This window comes from Macrotis lagotis, chromosome 1, assembly GCF_037893015.1.
Source record: "Macrotis lagotis isolate mMagLag1 chromosome 1, bilby.v1.9.chrom.fasta, whole genome shotgun sequence".
NCBI lineage: Eukaryota > Metazoa > Chordata > Mammalia > Peramelemorphia > Peramelidae > Macrotis > Macrotis lagotis.
In genome coordinates, this window is record NC_133658.1 from 650,798,386 (window position 1) to 650,816,218 (window position 17,833).

Here is a 17,833-nt window from a genome sequence, read left to right on the forward strand (position 1 = left end):
TATCTTTTCCTTTAATTTTGAATGTAAGCATCAAACTACAATATTATTAACAGCATATGTGACTGTCACTAATGGAAATTATATTTATTTTTATATCATATTAGAGTGGTTACAGATATTTTAAAACACTTTTATGCTCATTATTAAAATTCATTCTAGATAATAAATCTACTACTAGATATTTTACTATTACTTGTTTTTTCAATATTTTGATAGCTGTTTTTCAATGTTTCCTTCGAATCTAACATGTTATATTTTTGCACCTGAAAACATGCTTCTGAGGAGTCCATGGACATTACCAGATGGCCAGAAGATGCCATGACACACAACTTGCACTACTGTCTCCCCCAAATCACCTTGCATTTGTTCTACACATTTTCTATACCCTTTTATGACCACCCATTTGTGGAGACATGGCGTATTTCATTTACATGTCTGTATGTTGTTTCCCTTCCAGGAATATAAGCTGAGAGCATTGTTTTCCTTTTCTATCCCTAGCACCTGCCAAAATACCTGCCATGCAGAAGATGCTAATTAATGCTCCCTTGTTTTCTTGATCATCCAATGATACTCTTGTAACTTATGGCTGTAGAGTGTTTCCTGGAAAACTGAGGGGGTAAATGACTGGCCCAGGGTCAAATAGCAGGGGTTAGAGTCACAACTTAACCCAGGTCTTCCTCACTCAGAGGCCTGCCTTTTATTCACTTTCCAAAAGGACTCCCACAGAGAACAATCAGGTACACCTGGATTGCATTTCCTCTAAGTGTTATACTTGATGGGCCTTTGGCTTGTGATTAATGTCAAAATGATAACTTGAGCAATTAGATTCTGAAAGTGATTCAAATGAAAATAATATCAAGGCAAGTTGGGATTTTGCCATTCCTTAATTTTTTAATTTCTATCTTCTCAAGTTTAATAAATCAAAGCAGTGTGAAATTTATTGCATAATAAATACTAAAGGAAAAAATAAATTCCAGATTATTACTGGACAAGTGGTGATTTCTTTCCTAGGGAAATCATTTTATAACAAACGTTATGTGTACATTTCTTGATTCTGTCACAATTTTTTTTAATGTAAGAAATTTAGTGCTCTGAGCCCAATTTCTATGTTATGGAACAATACTGATAAGTTTTAGCTATTAAATGTGAACTCATCTACCACCAGACACATCTTATGATTTTCTGCTTCTCTGCTTTTGTTTTTGCTATTTCAAAGGATTATTCCTCAATTCTCATTCTCTCTCTCTCTCTCTCTCTCTCTCTCTCTCTCTCTCTCTCTCTCAAATGCATCCATTTTTCAAGACCCAGCCATAATACTACTTTCTCCCTAAGAGCTTTCTTGACCACCCACCTCAGTTTGTTGTGGTCTTTTCTTTTTATAAACCTTTTAAGTACTTGTTATTCTCTTTTGATGTGTGTGTGTGTGTGTGTGTGTGTGTGTGTGTGTGTGTGTGTGTGTGGTCTGTATCCCTTTGAATAACACTTTATAGAGTGAAATTAAATTCAATTGATCTAATCCAACTTATTAATTTTATTTAATGTAGAAGCTGAGATCCAGAGAAGAGAAATGACTAGCTCAAAGACTTGTGAATAAAAAGAGATGAGACTACAGTACATTTCCTTACTCCTTGGAACAATATTATTTCTTACTAGAATCTATATCCAATTTTGTCACTGCAATATGATCATGATCCTCTGAACACTGGAATCTATGATCCTAGGCTCAGTGTTTTCATCTTCGTCAAAATAGGCAAATCCTTGGCTTATTCCAACAAGTTTAAAATCTTCTAATTGACCATTTAATGCCCCATGGGATCTAATCTATTAGTTGGGCAGCTCTATTTTCTGTCATCTTTTCTACATCACTCATCCAATGCTTTTCCACATGACAGACTGCCTTCAAAACATCTGTCACTCATGACTTTCCATGGAATTCTTCATTTTATGAATGACAACAAAAATGATAGAATTTTTGAACTGGAAGGGACCTTAACAATGATTTCTATGTAAACATCAAAAAAGGATGAAAATGTTAAAAAATATTGATATTAATAACAAATTGTATGCATAAATGGTAAAATATCATGTTGCCTACACTTGCCCATAAATAACACTTATTTAGAAAAAAATTGAACACAACATTTTTAAATAGATGTTGCCATGCCAAATATTCAGTCTGTGTAGAACTATAGCTACACAGAATGAAAAGCTTATAAAACATAGTGACAGCATTCCTGTTGCTCTATCTGCTATTGGCATAATACAGAAGAAGATCTTGTTGCTCCTGTGGAAGGCAAGCTTATTTCCCAAGACTTCTATTCTCCAACAAAAAGCTATTATTTTGTCAACCTGTGTATAAGTCCACATAATATTAAGTATGAAAGAATTAATAGAGGAAGAAAGAAAACAACCACATACTTGTTAAACACCTTCTATGTATCAGAGCCTGTGTTAAATTCTTTATTAATATTATCTAATTCAATCCTGGAGATAGGTGCTATTTTTATTTCTATTTTATAGTTTAGACAATTGAGGCATACAGAGGTTAAAATGACATCCTCAGCCTCAGTAGTAATTGACATCCTCAGCCTAGCAGGTACCTACTAGGAGGAATGGAATCTTGTCCCAGGGAAATTTCTATGTACTATATCAAAAATGAGAATAAAATAATGATGATAATAATAACTCATATTTATATATCATTTTAAAGCTTCTAAAGCATTTTTTTCTCAAAAATCATGTGTATTAAGTAATTCAAATATTATTATTCCCCACTCTATTGAAGAGGAAAGTGAATTTCTAAAAGTTTAAATGATTTGCTGCTGGTAATGTGGTAACCTAATGAACTAATAGGTATCTAAGGTGGGTTTCAAACCCAAGTCTCGTGATATGTCTAGCATTTCCTCCATTCTGCCAAGAGATCACTGATGAAGCTGAAAGAGCACTAGAGTAAGAGAACCTGGGACTGAATCCTAGTAAGATTTTAGATGAGTTACTTGACCACTTTCAGTTTTCTCATTTGTATAAGGGCATCTAGGTCCTTTCTGGTTATAGAGCTGTGATTCCATCATCTAATCCAATTCCCATATTTTACAGATGACTTGCCAAAGTCACTCAGCAAGTTAGTAAAAGTAGTTATTTGTTAAAAATGATGACTATGTTATTTATACATTTAAAAATTTTTTAATCTGAATAACTATGTCTATGAAAAAGATTATGCTTTACCAGAAAATAAGCTAAGTCCCAAAGTTAAGAAAACAAAAATTATACACAACCTTTTTTAGAGACATAAAATATCTAATATATCATATTATGTTCAAAGGAATATTTCCATGAAAATGAGTATAATTCATCTTATAGAACTGGCATGTTTTAGCAAAATTAGCCATTATTTCTATAAAGCAACAATCCTATTTCTTTAGCAATTTCCATGATGTACTCAGCAATCCACCTCTAAAATCCTTTAAGATTTTTTCCTCTGAGTTAAAAACCTTTGTTGAGCAAAAAGTTAAGACGAAAGCTTGCTCCAAGGTATCCTGGTCACTTCAGCACAGCTCCAGTGCAATGCTGGCCGCTGATAAATCAACAGCTAATGTGTTTTATTTCTTTATAAATGACCACTAGAGCACTTTTTATTAACTCTGTTCAGGATTTCTGTGACAGGTTGAATCTCTATTCTTTCTCTAAATATGCCATTAGAAAGGTTTCCCTGATATGGTAGTTATTCTTCAGCTGAATCACTATCAGACAGATGGCCCATATTTTCATTTGTAATAGTTGTACTAATAACAATGCCGAAAACACCACAGTCTCCTTGCTTTTGTTTTTTTTTTTTTGTGCGTCCATAAAAGAATGTCCATTCTTTACCTAGCCTACTGACACTGACCTGTAGCTTCCGCCTGAACTTGAAGTGGCTCTTCAGTGGCTAAGGACTTCTTCTCATGAGGGAGCCTTTCTGTTTTTTCATGGGAAGACTCAGAGGAGGAGTTATCCTTGTCAGAGCCATTCACATGGCAGTTATATGTCTCTGGTGGCACAAGGGAGGCTGCTTCTGGTTTGTCCACCTTCTCCTTAGCATCTTTATTGGCCTGGTGCTGCTTGGACTTGCTTCGTTTTCTTTTATTGTTCTGGAATGAGTAATAAGGGAAGAAAAATTATTCCAAATGAATTTTTGAAATAAAAGAGAACAATTAGATATCTGAATGAAATGTGTTTTCACATTCACTTTCTGGCTGTTCTAAAAGAACCTGGGGAGCTAAAGCTGTTTTATTCCACAAATAGCTGCCAGTTAATTCAACACCTACCAAAATTTTTGAGTAATAAGCTACATACAATTTTACTACAAAAATGTTAGACCACAAACCCCCCACCCCATACCAAAAGTTGAATGTCAGATAATGTATCAAATAGCTGAGAAATAAATGGAGAGAGTTGTAGCATATAATTCAATGTAATATAAACAATGCTCCTGAAATTCCCAGACTAGCTAAAACATCATATCCACATTCATATCAACACATCCAATTGAAATTTTAAAAAAGGTCATTCAGTGAGTACCTACTATAATGCAAGATGACAGGCAATGAAGATGAAAAGAAAAAAAATCAATGGTTCCTGACCTCAAGGAGCTTATATTCTACTGGAGAAAGGGTGGTCGTAGAGAAGCAGTATGGTTGTGGATAACAGTAAAGAAAGGAGTGATGGGAGTGCAAAGGAAAGATCGAGCAAAGTACCCTGAAAAGGTAAAGAGAGGAGGTAAATGAAGGTTAGGCAGAATGGATAGGAGTGATGCTCTGAACAAAAATAAGGTTTACAGAAGATAGAAGTGAGGAGAGAGAGTGCATTCTGGGCATGGGGGAAAGATCCATTGTAAAGTAAGACTAGAAAAACAAATTACAGAGGGCTTTCGATACTTGTCTGAGTTTGAATTTTGTCTTATGGACAATGAGGAAATATTGAAAGCCATTGTTCAATGACTAAGTCATAGCTGTGCACTAAGAGGATCATCTCAGTCATTCAAAGTATGGATTGGAGACGGGAGAGTCTCATAGCATTTATACTAATCCAGGGGAAAAGATGATCTAAGGAATCTGACCTAGGATGTGTGATGTGGAGAGTGGGGGGATACTGCCAGGGAAACTATGGAAGTCAAATTCACAAGAATTAGCAACTGACTGATAATAGGGATAAGGGAATGAGGGAATAAAGTAAATTCCAAGATTGTAAACCTGGAAGCCTGGAAGGAGAAGAGACAGATTAGAAGGAAAGATGATGAACTCATGTTCAGTTTTGAACTGAATTCAGTTAGAGGTTGAGGCAGGGAAGATATTAGATAGACTTTGTTGGAAATATGAAAGAGGGGCTCAGTAGAGGACAGGAATAATAGATTTGGGAATCATTTATATAGAAATGTTATATTATATAATAATATACAATAAAATATGGAAATTATATCAAACAATATTATATGTTATATAGAAATATATGTTATATATTTTAATATATAGAAATAACAACCAAATAAGTATAAAGAGCTACACCTGGAGATAAAAATGTTGGAAAATAGATGATAAACATGATATGAAGTCATGATATAGGAGTGATAGAGAATTTCAATTATTCAGATATCTGCTGAAGTTCTCTGACAAAAGTGAAAAATTTGTAATATCTTAACTTGTCATAAATATAATTTCATCTTTTAAAAGCTAAAGGAACGAAAGAAGACAGGAGGCTTAATTCTTGATCTTATTCTCACCAATACAGAAAAGAGAAATTGTAGGTATTATGACAAATTTATGATAAAGAAGGAAAGGAAAAGTCAGGCATAAACTAATATGAGTCTTATGTTCTTTTATGAAAAAGTCTGATGGATGCCTTTTATTTTTTTCATGGTTTACTTCCCAACATACCCCCATTGTGAAACATATCCCAGGTTTCAGGAGAGATTTCAGATAAATGATAAGGAGGATAAGCATGGACTAAAATGATATAGGGGCAGTTAGTATTAGAGAAAAAGAGAAGAGAAACAATTCTGATGATAAAGAAAAGGGAGAGTTTAAAGAGGTTGTTTAAAGGTAAGTAGGTAGAGTAGGGAGTAGAGTGGTAGATCTGGAGTCAGAAAGATGTGTCTTGAAATCCTACCTTGGATACTCAGTAGTTTTGTGACTATGGAAAATTCACTTGAGTTTTCTCAGCCTCAGTTTTCTCAAATGTAAAATGAGGATAATAATAGCATTTATTTCCTAGGGTTGTTGTGAGGATCAAATGAGATAATATAGGTGCAGTATTTTGTAAAACTTTAAGCACTGGGGGCAGCTAGGTGGCACAGTGGATAGAGTACAGGCCCTGGAGTCAGGAGGACCTGAGTTCAAATTTGACCTCAGTCACTTAATAATTACCTAGCTGTGTAACCTTGGGCAAGCCACTTAACCCCATTGCCTTGCAACAAAAAAGCAAAAAAAAAAAAAACCCTTAAAGCACCATATAAATACTAATTATTATTATCATTAAAGATTGTTAATGTTCAAGGAAATCACTGAGTTAGTTTTAAAAGACATGAACAGAAGGTGAAAGCAAGGACAGATAACAAAATGTAAATAAAAAAGCCCTGTGTGGTCCTTTAAAATAGTATCGGAAGTGCTAATATGTTCAGAATGAGCTGAAGCTGACAAGGAAAATTTAGGACAACAGAAAGGGTTTTTTTTTGTGGGGGAAAGAGAAAAATCAAAGGCAATATCAACCCACTGCTTAGAGTGGATGAGAAGATAAAAACCGACATTTAAGAAAAGGTTTGCTGCTTGACTCTAATTTTGTTTTCTCTCTCAAGTAGAATGATCTTTGCCCTGGAAAGAACTGCACAAAAATAGCTAATAAAAAGTTGATATTCAAGATAAGAAAGGAGCTAGTAAGAGAGCACCTGGTTGCCTTTGATAAGTTCAAGTCTCCAGGTCCAGATGAAGCACATCCTAGAGCAATGAAAGCATTGGTAACCGTGATTGCTGAGTGTCAATGATAGCTGAAAGGCTGCAGCAAATGGGAAAAGTACTATGGGACAGGAAAGGGGCAAATGTTATCCTGCTGTTCAAATTATAGTCAAGGTAGCCTGTATTTGATTTCTGGAAAAATTCCAGAAAGTATTATTAAAGGGAACTTAAAGAACCATCATGATTTTGTCGAGAACAGTTCATGCCAAATCAACCCAAGCTTTTCATCTCTCCCCCCCCCCCCAATATAGATGTACAAAACCCCTTTCTGTTGTCCTAAATTTTCCTTTCCAGCCTCAGTTCATTCTGAATATTAGCACTTCTGATACTATTTTAAAGGACCATTGCAGGGTTTTTGTATTTGCACTTTGTTACCTTTCCTTGCTTTCATCTTCTATACAGGTCTTTTAAAAATTTAACGGTCAATGATTTCCCTGAACATTGGTTTCTTTAATAATAATAATAGCTAGGATTTACATAGCTCTTTAAAGTTTGCAATCAATGGCCTTTGAAGTCCCTTTCATGTTGCAATCTATGATTCTGTCATTTCAATTCCTTTTTTGATAGTGGTACCACACTGGCAGATAATAATAGACCTAACGATTGTTTATTTAGATTTTAGCAATGAATTTGACAGTTTCTCATGCATTTCTTGGGAAAGTCATTTAACCTCTCTGGGCTTCACTTTATGTGTCTGTAAAACGAGAAAATTGAACTAGAAGATGGCTTCTAAACTCCCTTCTCCATCTAAAACTTGGATCCTATGAACTCTATGATATTACACATTTCCCCAGATGTGGAAAGAATGGGAAATGAGCTCTTTGCACACAGGCCTACAGACTTGAGACAGGTCAAAGATTAAAGGGTAATTGTGTCTTTATAATAGAGTATACTCAGCAGGCAAGGGTCCTCTGAACAGCATATGTGGGCATATTAGAGAAATGGGGTGCAAAAGGCGAAGAATGAACTTTGGCAAATTCAATATACAAGCAGGAGACCTCATTTCCCCTCTTCTTTAGAAAGTCATAATGAGAGTGACTACAAGTGTTGGCAAAAGAAAATGGTAGGGTTAGAGGAAGCATCTTTCCTTTGTGCTGGGAGAGTTTATAGTACCATAGGAGTATATAGTCGAGCTAAAAGGGATCCATCTCTAAGCTATTAAGGTGTTGTGACTATATAAAATATGTATACACATGTCTATGCACACATGACTATGTACAAGTATACACAGGCACACCTAAATAAGCAAACACACACACACAATACATAGCACACACATGCACCTATGCATACAAACTAAAAGCAGATAGGTACATTATATATATATATACATATATATATATACATATATATATACACACATATATATGTATATATAATATATAATACTATACAAAAACACATGCACATACTATATATTGCATATGCACGTGTGTATATGGATCACGTGTACACGTACATACATGCACACAAACAAAACACACATACATACCACATGACTACATGTGTACACATACACAGATTCTAATATATGTAATGCTATATAGAATATATTCATGCACATATGCACACCCATCCATACATGTGCATAAGGTACACATAATATGCTCATATACAAACATACAGGCATATAAGCACACGTGGACCTATTTTACATATTATAATTCGCCTATATTGCATATACAGATATGTTTCTATAATTCATCATACACACATACAAAACACTACACAATACTATACTCATGTAAATTACACACAAACACACCACACAGCAACATACAACATACACATACATGATGTGTACATGTGTGATACAATATACTGACATATTGCATCACTGTATATTAACATGTAACACACATACACACAACATAAGCACAATCCTATTTATTCATACTTGAACATGCAAACACATATGCCATATACCACACACATGCATGTATTCAGACATTCGTATGTATTGACAGAAAAGGGTTCCTTAGGCAATCCAGACTTCATTTGAGGAAGCATATGAATATTTCTTTGGAAATCTCCAGTCTACCTTAGTTGTTAATTGATGCTTCTTATCCAGTGCTCTAGGATAATTTCAGATACATTTGTCTAGAATCCTTTTAAATTACAGAATTGATTCTCTTTAATTTTTTTTTTAAGTGAAAAGATGTAAGCATAGCTAAGGATTGATGTCTCTCTGAATATAGGATTGTCAGTACACACAGTAGCAAAAGAGGTTAATGACATGAAAATGCCCATTTTTTTTGTTAAGCATTGTAAATACAGATATGGTCATGAATAAAATCAGTACAAAACAAGATGCTACTGCAGAAAAACAAAGGGGATGCAACTGTTTTGAAATCAACATTGGTACTTTACCTTCTTCTTCCCAGTCATATTCCATTCTTTCAATACCTGAATTGCACTACCTAGACAAAGAAAAAGATTAGTTAACATACTGGGAGATAAAACAGCTCTAATATATAAAAAAATATAACTACATTATCTTAGAAGAATTTTTAAACTGTTTTATTTGTTAAAGTATTCTGCCTTAGCAAGTAAAATCTTTTTTTCAAACAAACCGTGTGTGTGTGTGTGTGTGTGTGTGTATAAATATATATTTTTGTAATACCCAGAATTCCATCTTAATGTCATTTATCTTAGGATTTTTGCCTCACTGAAATATTAATTCCTACTACTTTTCCATCACTGCTATCTATCATTCTTCACTATGCCAGAGTCAATGACGTATTTCTTGATAAATACACTGTCAAAGGCAATATTAATAAACTTGTCAAACTTGATGAATGGAGAAGTATATCTATAACCTTTCTCAATGGAAAAAAAAACCCTAAACCAACCAGATCATTCCAAATTTTGATGACCATAAAGGTCTTATCACACAATTTAATCATACTTGGTTCTTTTTTACATTTCTGTTAGACCTGTGGCTTATATGGTGGATATAACAGTGAACTAAGTGTTTATTATCCTATAATTTTGAAGCACTGGAAGCTCATTATAACCAGAGCTTTAGTTTAGATGCTATCAAATTCCATTTACATATATACACTATACAATAAATCTACAATATAACAAATTGGGGAAAAGCTAACTTGAATTAACGAAAATCACAGATTATAGAACATTTTAAGAATACATTAAAATACTTTCAAGTACCTAAATCACTTGAATAAGTATAATAAACTTAATTTATTCATTGGCATACAGAGGCTGTCTTAATGATGAGATTAATTTGTAATTGGTCTAGAAGTTTTTTTATCTTTTAAAAAGACCTGAGTGGTCTGATGATGAATAATGAACTTAAAGATTGGGTCCCATGGGGCATGATTTTCAGGAGAATGAAATTGTCAGTGCTCTGATTTTTTGGTTACAAATGGAGATGGTGAGCATAAGATTATAACTGTTGATATTTGTTATAGACTTTTCTTATCAGAACCAATAGGTATGTATTGAATAAATGGGTAGTAACTGCTAATAGAAAATTGTTTTGTGTAAATTGTAGCTTTTCTGTCATTTCTTTGTGACCTCATTTAGGTTTTTTTTTTCCTTGCAAAGGCACTGAAGTGGTTTGGTATTTCCTTCTTCAGCTCATTTTCCAAATAAGGAAACTGAGATAAACAGGGTTAAGTGACTTACCCAAGGTCATATAGCTAGTAAATGTCTGAGGCAAGATTTAAACTCAGGAAGATTCATCTTCCTTACTCTAGGGCTGGATCTCTCTCTCTATACTGCACCACCTAGCCATCCTTTTTCTAAGCTGCTTGAAAATTTTGTTATACTGCGCAACAATAAACAGTATGAGGAGGAGGAGGAGAAATTAATAATAAGTTACCATTTATATAGTACTTTGAGATTTGCAAAGAGCTTTACAAAATATTATGCCATTTTATTTTCACAACAACTTTGGAAGATAGGTTTTATTATTAACCCTATTAAAGAAAACTGAGGGCAAGAGAAGTTAAAGGACACTGCTTGTAAGTACCTGAGGCTATATTTAAACTTAGGGTCTAGTACCCAGATGCCCAATATAATTTATATATTCCCAGTACAATCTTTACAGTAAAAAAAAATTACAATAGTAGTCTGGCAGAAAAAAAGCACTCCACTTGAGTTCTGCCAACATCTAACCTTGGATGCGTCCTTTAAATTTTCTACACTTCAGTTTCCTCGTCTATAAAATGAGGGAGTCAATCACAATTTTTTTTTTAACCATTGCTTCCACTTCTAAAAATTCTAGAAATTCTAAGGACATTTTCAAACCAAGAAAAAAAATTCAGAACAATCTCTATTGGGTCTTAAATCCTTATTGCACAGATGTCACTCTCTTTGCATGACTACTGAGTTGACATATTAATTATTTTATCATTCTATTCATTGTCTGGGACTCCATTAATCAACATGCTAGCTGCTTCAATCAAGTTATTGTAAGCCCCTGATATAATGAAATCTTTGCTAAAAAAATTCAGTAATTCAGGCTTTACATGACTTGGGCTACTCTTTCTTAAAGTTTCCCCAAATTATCAAGATTTTCCTGGTTAATCATTTGCAAGACCCCTGGCAAAGAAATTATAACTTTCAGTAAACTCCTCCAAGTGGTTTACAATTGTTCAGGAAGTTCTTACTTAAGAGTCAATCTGTTGTTCTCCTGAAAGAATTTAAGGCAATTTCCCCTAATTTTGTATTTTCCATCTGCAAGAAGAGGTGCCCATTTCCTGCTTAGTTGTACAACATCAAATTTTTTCCCAAAACATTCAGATTTAAAGAAGTAAATCTACACTGAAGAGAAGCTGAGGGTTGATATGGTTACAGTCTTCAAATATCTGTGGATTTCTCACAGGAAAGCATTAAATTTGTCCTGCTTGGTTCCAGACAGCAGAATTAGGGTAAATGGAAAGTTTTACTGGTCATATCAGAGCTTTTACAAAGTAGAAGGGGCCTTCTGAAAAGGGTAAGTGAGTTCCTTGTCAATGAAAATCTTCAAATGGAGTCTGGATGATCATTTGTTGGGGTCACTATAGTAGGGATTCTTGTTCAGGCACTATTGGACTACGTATTCCATGAAGTTCCTTCCAACTTGGCAGTTCTTTGATTTTGTGGTCAAATAACAGTACTCTGGACAATGAATTTTCAGAGAGGAATTCCACAGAAGAAAAAGAACTTATATCATGAATGAATTAAAAAATGAATGAAAAAGTGCTTAAGCACTTATTATGTAGTCAAGCAGCATGCTCTGAAATAGTTATAATTCAATTTGAACTCTACTTGGAATGTTTAAAGCTATTTGGACCACCCATAAATAACTTGTTTACATGAATTTTAAAATATCTGAGGTCTATTAAACTTCAACAAATCTAGTGATTATTAAAGGACTTCTAACACATGATCTTGGTTCTTTGTGTTTTTTAAAGAGGATTTCTATTGGTCCACCAACCAGTGGAATAGTGTTTTCTTAGCAATCAGAGGGCTTTATTAATGAGGCAACAACATTGGCAAGGTGAAATTTTCATGGGAGACAAATTTTCATGGGAGACTATTTAAATACAAATTGATTTGGTGACAGTCTATCAATTACTATGCTTTTCAGAAGGACCATTTCGCATTCAAAACACTTCCTGTAGGGAGTCTGGGAGCTCTATTGGTGAGGAACCACATCAATCCAATGTATGGAAAGTGGTTTAACAGACCCCTTTTGAAGCATCAATTTCTCCTGCAAAGAGTACAAGGATGTAAAGCTAGATAGGAATCGACAGAGCTAGTGAAGTGTGGAAGGGGACCCAAGTTAGTGATAGCAGTTATTTGACTATTAAGATCCCTAGGAGTGGTCCTCTTAACCTTCTCAGTTGCCCCAGTCATTTGGACCTGGCCTGTGAGCCTGGCTCTGGTCATCTGCTGTCATTAGGACCAGATAACTGGGGTCTAGAGTGGTAAACAGAACAGGCAAATATATGTTCTGTATCCTTTGATCCTATGAGCAGTTTGTGAGGCTACAAGGTGGTGTATTACTATGACAGCTGGATATGGAGCCTCAAAAACCTGGGTTCAAATCTCACCTCTGACCCTAGATAATGTTGGGCAAGTCACTTAAGCTCTCTGAACTTGAATTTCCTCATTTGTAAATTGGGGCTAGTAATAATACCGACCTCACAGTGTTTTAGTGAGACATAAATAAGATAATATAAGTGCTTTGCAACACTTAAGACTATAAAAATATACGTTTTTTTTTTAAATTTAGATAGCTATAGCTACTGACATTTTAAAAGCTGCCATCTTTCTAAAGATTTTTTATTCATAGCCACAAAGTTAAAACTTGTTATTTTAATTTGTAACTGTTGGGGGGAAAGGTCTAAAGCAGGGGTATCCAAACCTTTTAGCTCGAAGAATTGCATCACCCAACAAAAACTTGTCAAGGGCCACATATAGAATTTAATATTTATTTATGAAGTCATAAATTTATGAAGTCATGGCCTAGAGAGATCAGTAGGGAACAGAAGTAGGATGTAAATAAGAAAAGTTTTGCTTGAGTAGGGAATAACAGAATCATACTTTATAAATAGGAGAAATCAGAAACAAGTTTATGGAGCCCCTTAAGCTCCAATTGCAAAGACCCCAGTCATAAGAACTGGTTACATTTGCTTTAAACTCCAAATGTGGTGAATGACCTTGGTAGTCCAGGATGAAGCATATGTCCCTCCCATGAAAAAGGAAACCATTTAATCAGTGTCATTCTCGACAAGACACCATGACCATTAGTAGAGAATGGACTTGATTGTCAAAATGCCAGTCAAGTCTGATTTCCATGACAGGTGAATTGCCTATGATTAGTAGGATTATAACTGCTACCTTTCACAGAAAATATCTAAAGGTTTTTCCAGGAAAGAAAAGTGTTTTTCAGCACTTTTTTTACCTTTTTTTAAAGTGAGTCAGGGACCTAAAGAACTTATGAAAAAATTAGGCAGCAGTTAGTCTGGTTTAGAATTTATTAGAAGAAAAATTAAGAGAATGAAAAACAATGAATATTCAGATTTCATTCATTCAATAAACATTTATTAGGCAAGCACCAATTATCTGTAAGACCCAGTGATGGGCCCTAGCAGACGATAAGGCATTATCTTTTTTAAAGAACTTACAAGATAATGACTGGTTTTGATCTCTCTTTGACTCAATGAAAAACTCAGGCTTACCATCCATGAAGGCTTGAACCGCTCTGTCCACATTATTATCAAATTGTTGTAGCACCAGCACTATTTCATTATTGCTTTTGTTGGGAACAACTGATCGAACTGCATAAATCTGGAGAGAGAAAAAAAGAAAATAATTATAATTTTCCTCAATCTCAAAAAAGAAAAAAATATACATAGAAAAGAAATGCAAAGAAGCCTTGAGGATGCTTTGAAATATCTACTGGCCAATGCATTTCACATAATGATTACTGACTTACTGACTTATTTGGATTACTTATTTCCTTTTCTTCACTCAATTCATACCATAGATCAGATCAGAGGATTATAAGACTTAAAGTTAGAAGATATTTTAGGGATGATCCAATCCATTATTCTCAATTTATATACGTGTGTGTGTGTGTGTGTGTGTGTGTGTGCGCGCGCGTGTATGGAAATTGAGTTCTAGATGTGTGTCTTTGTAAAAAGACACACAGATTTTGGTAGATTTATAAAATAAACAAATAAACATATAATATGAACTTGAGATGACACTAAGCATTCAAGCCATTAGGTACACATAAAGCATCCAAAAAATGGAAATTTATTCTCTTTGCCATCAGTAGCTTTCACTAAAAGCAAACTCTAAAGTCAAATTATAGTTCTCAAAAGTTATGTAATTGCCATGTGATGCCCGATCAGTCCAACCAAATTAGAAAGACTTTGAGTAGTCATTTTGCCTTATGAAATCCAGTCAGTTAAGTTCTGAAGGGGTTTGAAGGGAATGAAATGCTGAATATCCAATTTCCAAGATCTTTCTGAATTGTGTTTCATCCATTATATTTTTGTATATACTTCTATCTTTATGGCACTTGAAAATTTGAAAAACAGACCATTTATAGAGTTTTATTCAATTATTGGTAAAAAATAGTAAACAAGGTCTAGCAGAACTCCTCAAAAGGAATTTAGTTTCCAGTTGAGCTTGAATGTAAAATGTACAAAGGGAAAGAAAATGAAATAAGATTGAAACAGAGAAATTGGAACCAGGCTGGGAAGAACTTGAATTTCTAGTTTACAAGGTTTGAATTTTACCTGATGGACGACAGGAAAGCAAAGGTTTTTGAATTTAATTGTACTTATGAATTAGAAAAATCATTTCAAACACAGGAAGAATTACTGGAATTGGGAAGTGGAGAGGTTAAATAAAAAGAACCCAGTTAGGAGACTACTACAAAAGGCTAAATGAGAGACAAAGAGAAAGGTGGTGGTAGCATGTGGTGGGTGGGTGAGTTGCGGAAAAAGTGAGAGATATCTTAGCAAAATATGATGAATTTTAGCTTTGGACAGTTAAGTTTGAAGTGTCATTGGGACATTTAATTAGAGCTGTCCAGCTAAAAGTCAGAAATCTACAAGTGGAATTCAGCGGAAATATCAGGCTATCAAGAATTTAGACAAGCAGATTGTGTCATATTTATCCTTTTATCTCCCTAAGGTTCTATCAGGGTGCTATAAGTGTGTGTGTGTGTGTGTGTGTGTGTGTGTGTGTGTGTGTATAAATAATGTTATATATATATATATATATATATGTGCTTAAATGGATTAAATTGTAAAATAATAAAGCAGGTTTTTTTTTTTAAATTTTGAACTTTATAAATGTTCACTATCTGGGTCTTACCAGAGACACATTTTTATAACTGTCAAGAGATGTTCTCATATGATGTGAGTGGCAGGAGAAATATAAACAAGTCATACGAAATCAATGTAAGCCTCATCCACTGTGGAATCAATCTGTTATCATAATAAGGAAGGGGAGTGGGGCAGAAGAGAAGCAGCTGCCGCTGATATCCCTGAAGAGATGCCAACCTGCCTCCCATTCTAGGGATGCTAGCAACTGGCATATAAAAGTAAGTGACATGTATTCAAAAGCAAACTACATCATTTTGTTGTTGTGAAGAGGAGGAAAAAGATAAAAAAGACACGATCAATCTGAAGCAACGGTGGTGGAAGGATCTAGTGTTCCTGGAGGGCTTTCTCTTTGTGCTCCTTCCTATTGCATATGTCCCAGGAGAAGTCTAGGGCTTGCTGCCAAACTACTTGAGGTCTCGGGCACAGAGATTATTACCAAAGGGTAATGTGGTGGTGAGTAATCCGTGCCAGAAGGTCAGCTTCACTGCTATTTCTTCCTAAGCCATTTTCTCTTCCTTAGGGTAGTACAAAGTTGGAAATCTCAAGATCCCCAAACAAGCAGCAAAATGACAAAAAGAGACAGACAGCATGCATATATCTGTTGTACCAATTCCCACTGAGCAGTTCAATTCCTACTGCTTTTGCTCACCACTTTTCTCACTCAAACAATTAATGGTGGTGGTGGTAGGGGACAATGGTAGGGAGTGGGGGAATTGAGGATATTAGGACAGCAAGAGGTTAATTGTGGAAATTGGGTGAATCACACTGACTCTGACTTGTGACTCAATTATGGATCTAGTCCAATTTTTATCTTGGGAGAAAAACTTTCTTCACTGTGAGAATTGAGAGCAAACATTATGACATTGTTTGAGCCCAGTCCTTCACCTCTGGGGAGCTGGACCACCCCCACCTGCCTTATGCTGACCCGAAATCCAGCCAGATCCAAAGACTAATGCAAGGAATTTCCTCACAATTGTACATTTCGGGCAGCCCATGGGTCTTACCTGAAAACTGACCTTGTACTGATTAATCAGTTATTGTTTCCATATTTCTTTAATTATTTATAGACACATAGAGTGGGACATCTTTTTCTGAATTCAGGGAATTGCCTTTGTTCATCTCTCCCTCCAATTAGAAATCAAATTATCTGATGTCATATTTGTTTCCTTTTAATTAATTAATCTTATTTGATTAATTCTTAAAAGTGTATACAAACTCTGTCTTCCCTCATGGTCTGAGTTGAAGAAAGCTGGTTCTGGTTCATTGGTCAATTGCCATGCATTGCCTAATAAATTGATACATTCAGAAGATTGAACCTTTGTTTACTCAGTCATTTCATCTTTCACCTGCCAGACAAGGGATAAGAGCCAGGGGAAGGAAAAAAAAGTCATCTTTGTTATCAATGCTCCTTGCCCTGGCATGCTAGAAAGAGTTATTGTCATATGATTGCAATATTTGGGGCAGACATAAGATTCACTTAGTCCTCGTGGATCTGGACAATTCTCATTATAGGTATACCTAAGAGACAGTGAGAGTTCAGCTCCAAGATCACCACAATAAAGCAGATACTGCAATAAAATGAGTCACGAAGTTTTTGATTTCCTAGTACATATACAAGTTATGTTTCCACTATGCTATAGTCTATGAAGTGTGCAATAATAGCATTTCTTTAAAAAAGTACATACCTTAATTTAAAAAATACTTTTACTAAAAAAAAATGCTAACCAAACTTGAGCCTTGCACCTTTGTTGATGCTTGCTGACTGAAGAAAATGGTGCTTGCTGAAGGCTGAGGCATTTTTAAAAAATGACACATTTTGATTGACTCTTTTTTTTTAAAAAAAAACGAAAGATTTCTCTATAGCATGTGATGCTATTTGGCAGCATTTTGCCCACAACAGAACTTTCAAAATTGAAGTCAATTCTCTCAAACCCTGCCATTGCTTTATCAACTAAGTTTATTTAATATTCTTCAATATTGTTGTGTCTTAAG

General features: G+C 34.8%; 1 protein-coding gene across 2 annotated transcripts in view; it reads right to left on the bottom strand.

Annotated features, from left to right (window-relative positions):
• SPATS2L (spermatogenesis associated serine rich 2 like) overlaps positions 1–17,833 on the bottom strand; it is a 334,205-nt gene that overhangs the window by 64,772 nt on the left and 251,600 nt on the right. For both annotated transcript variants that reach the window (XM_074215357.1, XM_074215358.1), the window contains exons 3-5: positions 14,180–14,288; positions 9,354–9,403; positions 3,887–4,127 (exon numbers count right to left, since the gene is read on the bottom strand). In XM_074215357.1, coding sequence (XP_074071458.1) covers positions 3,887–4,127; positions 9,354–9,403; positions 14,180–14,288 — 400 coding nt within the window. The remainder of the gene's footprint in view (positions 1–3,886; positions 4,128–9,353; positions 9,404–14,179; positions 14,289–17,833) is intronic.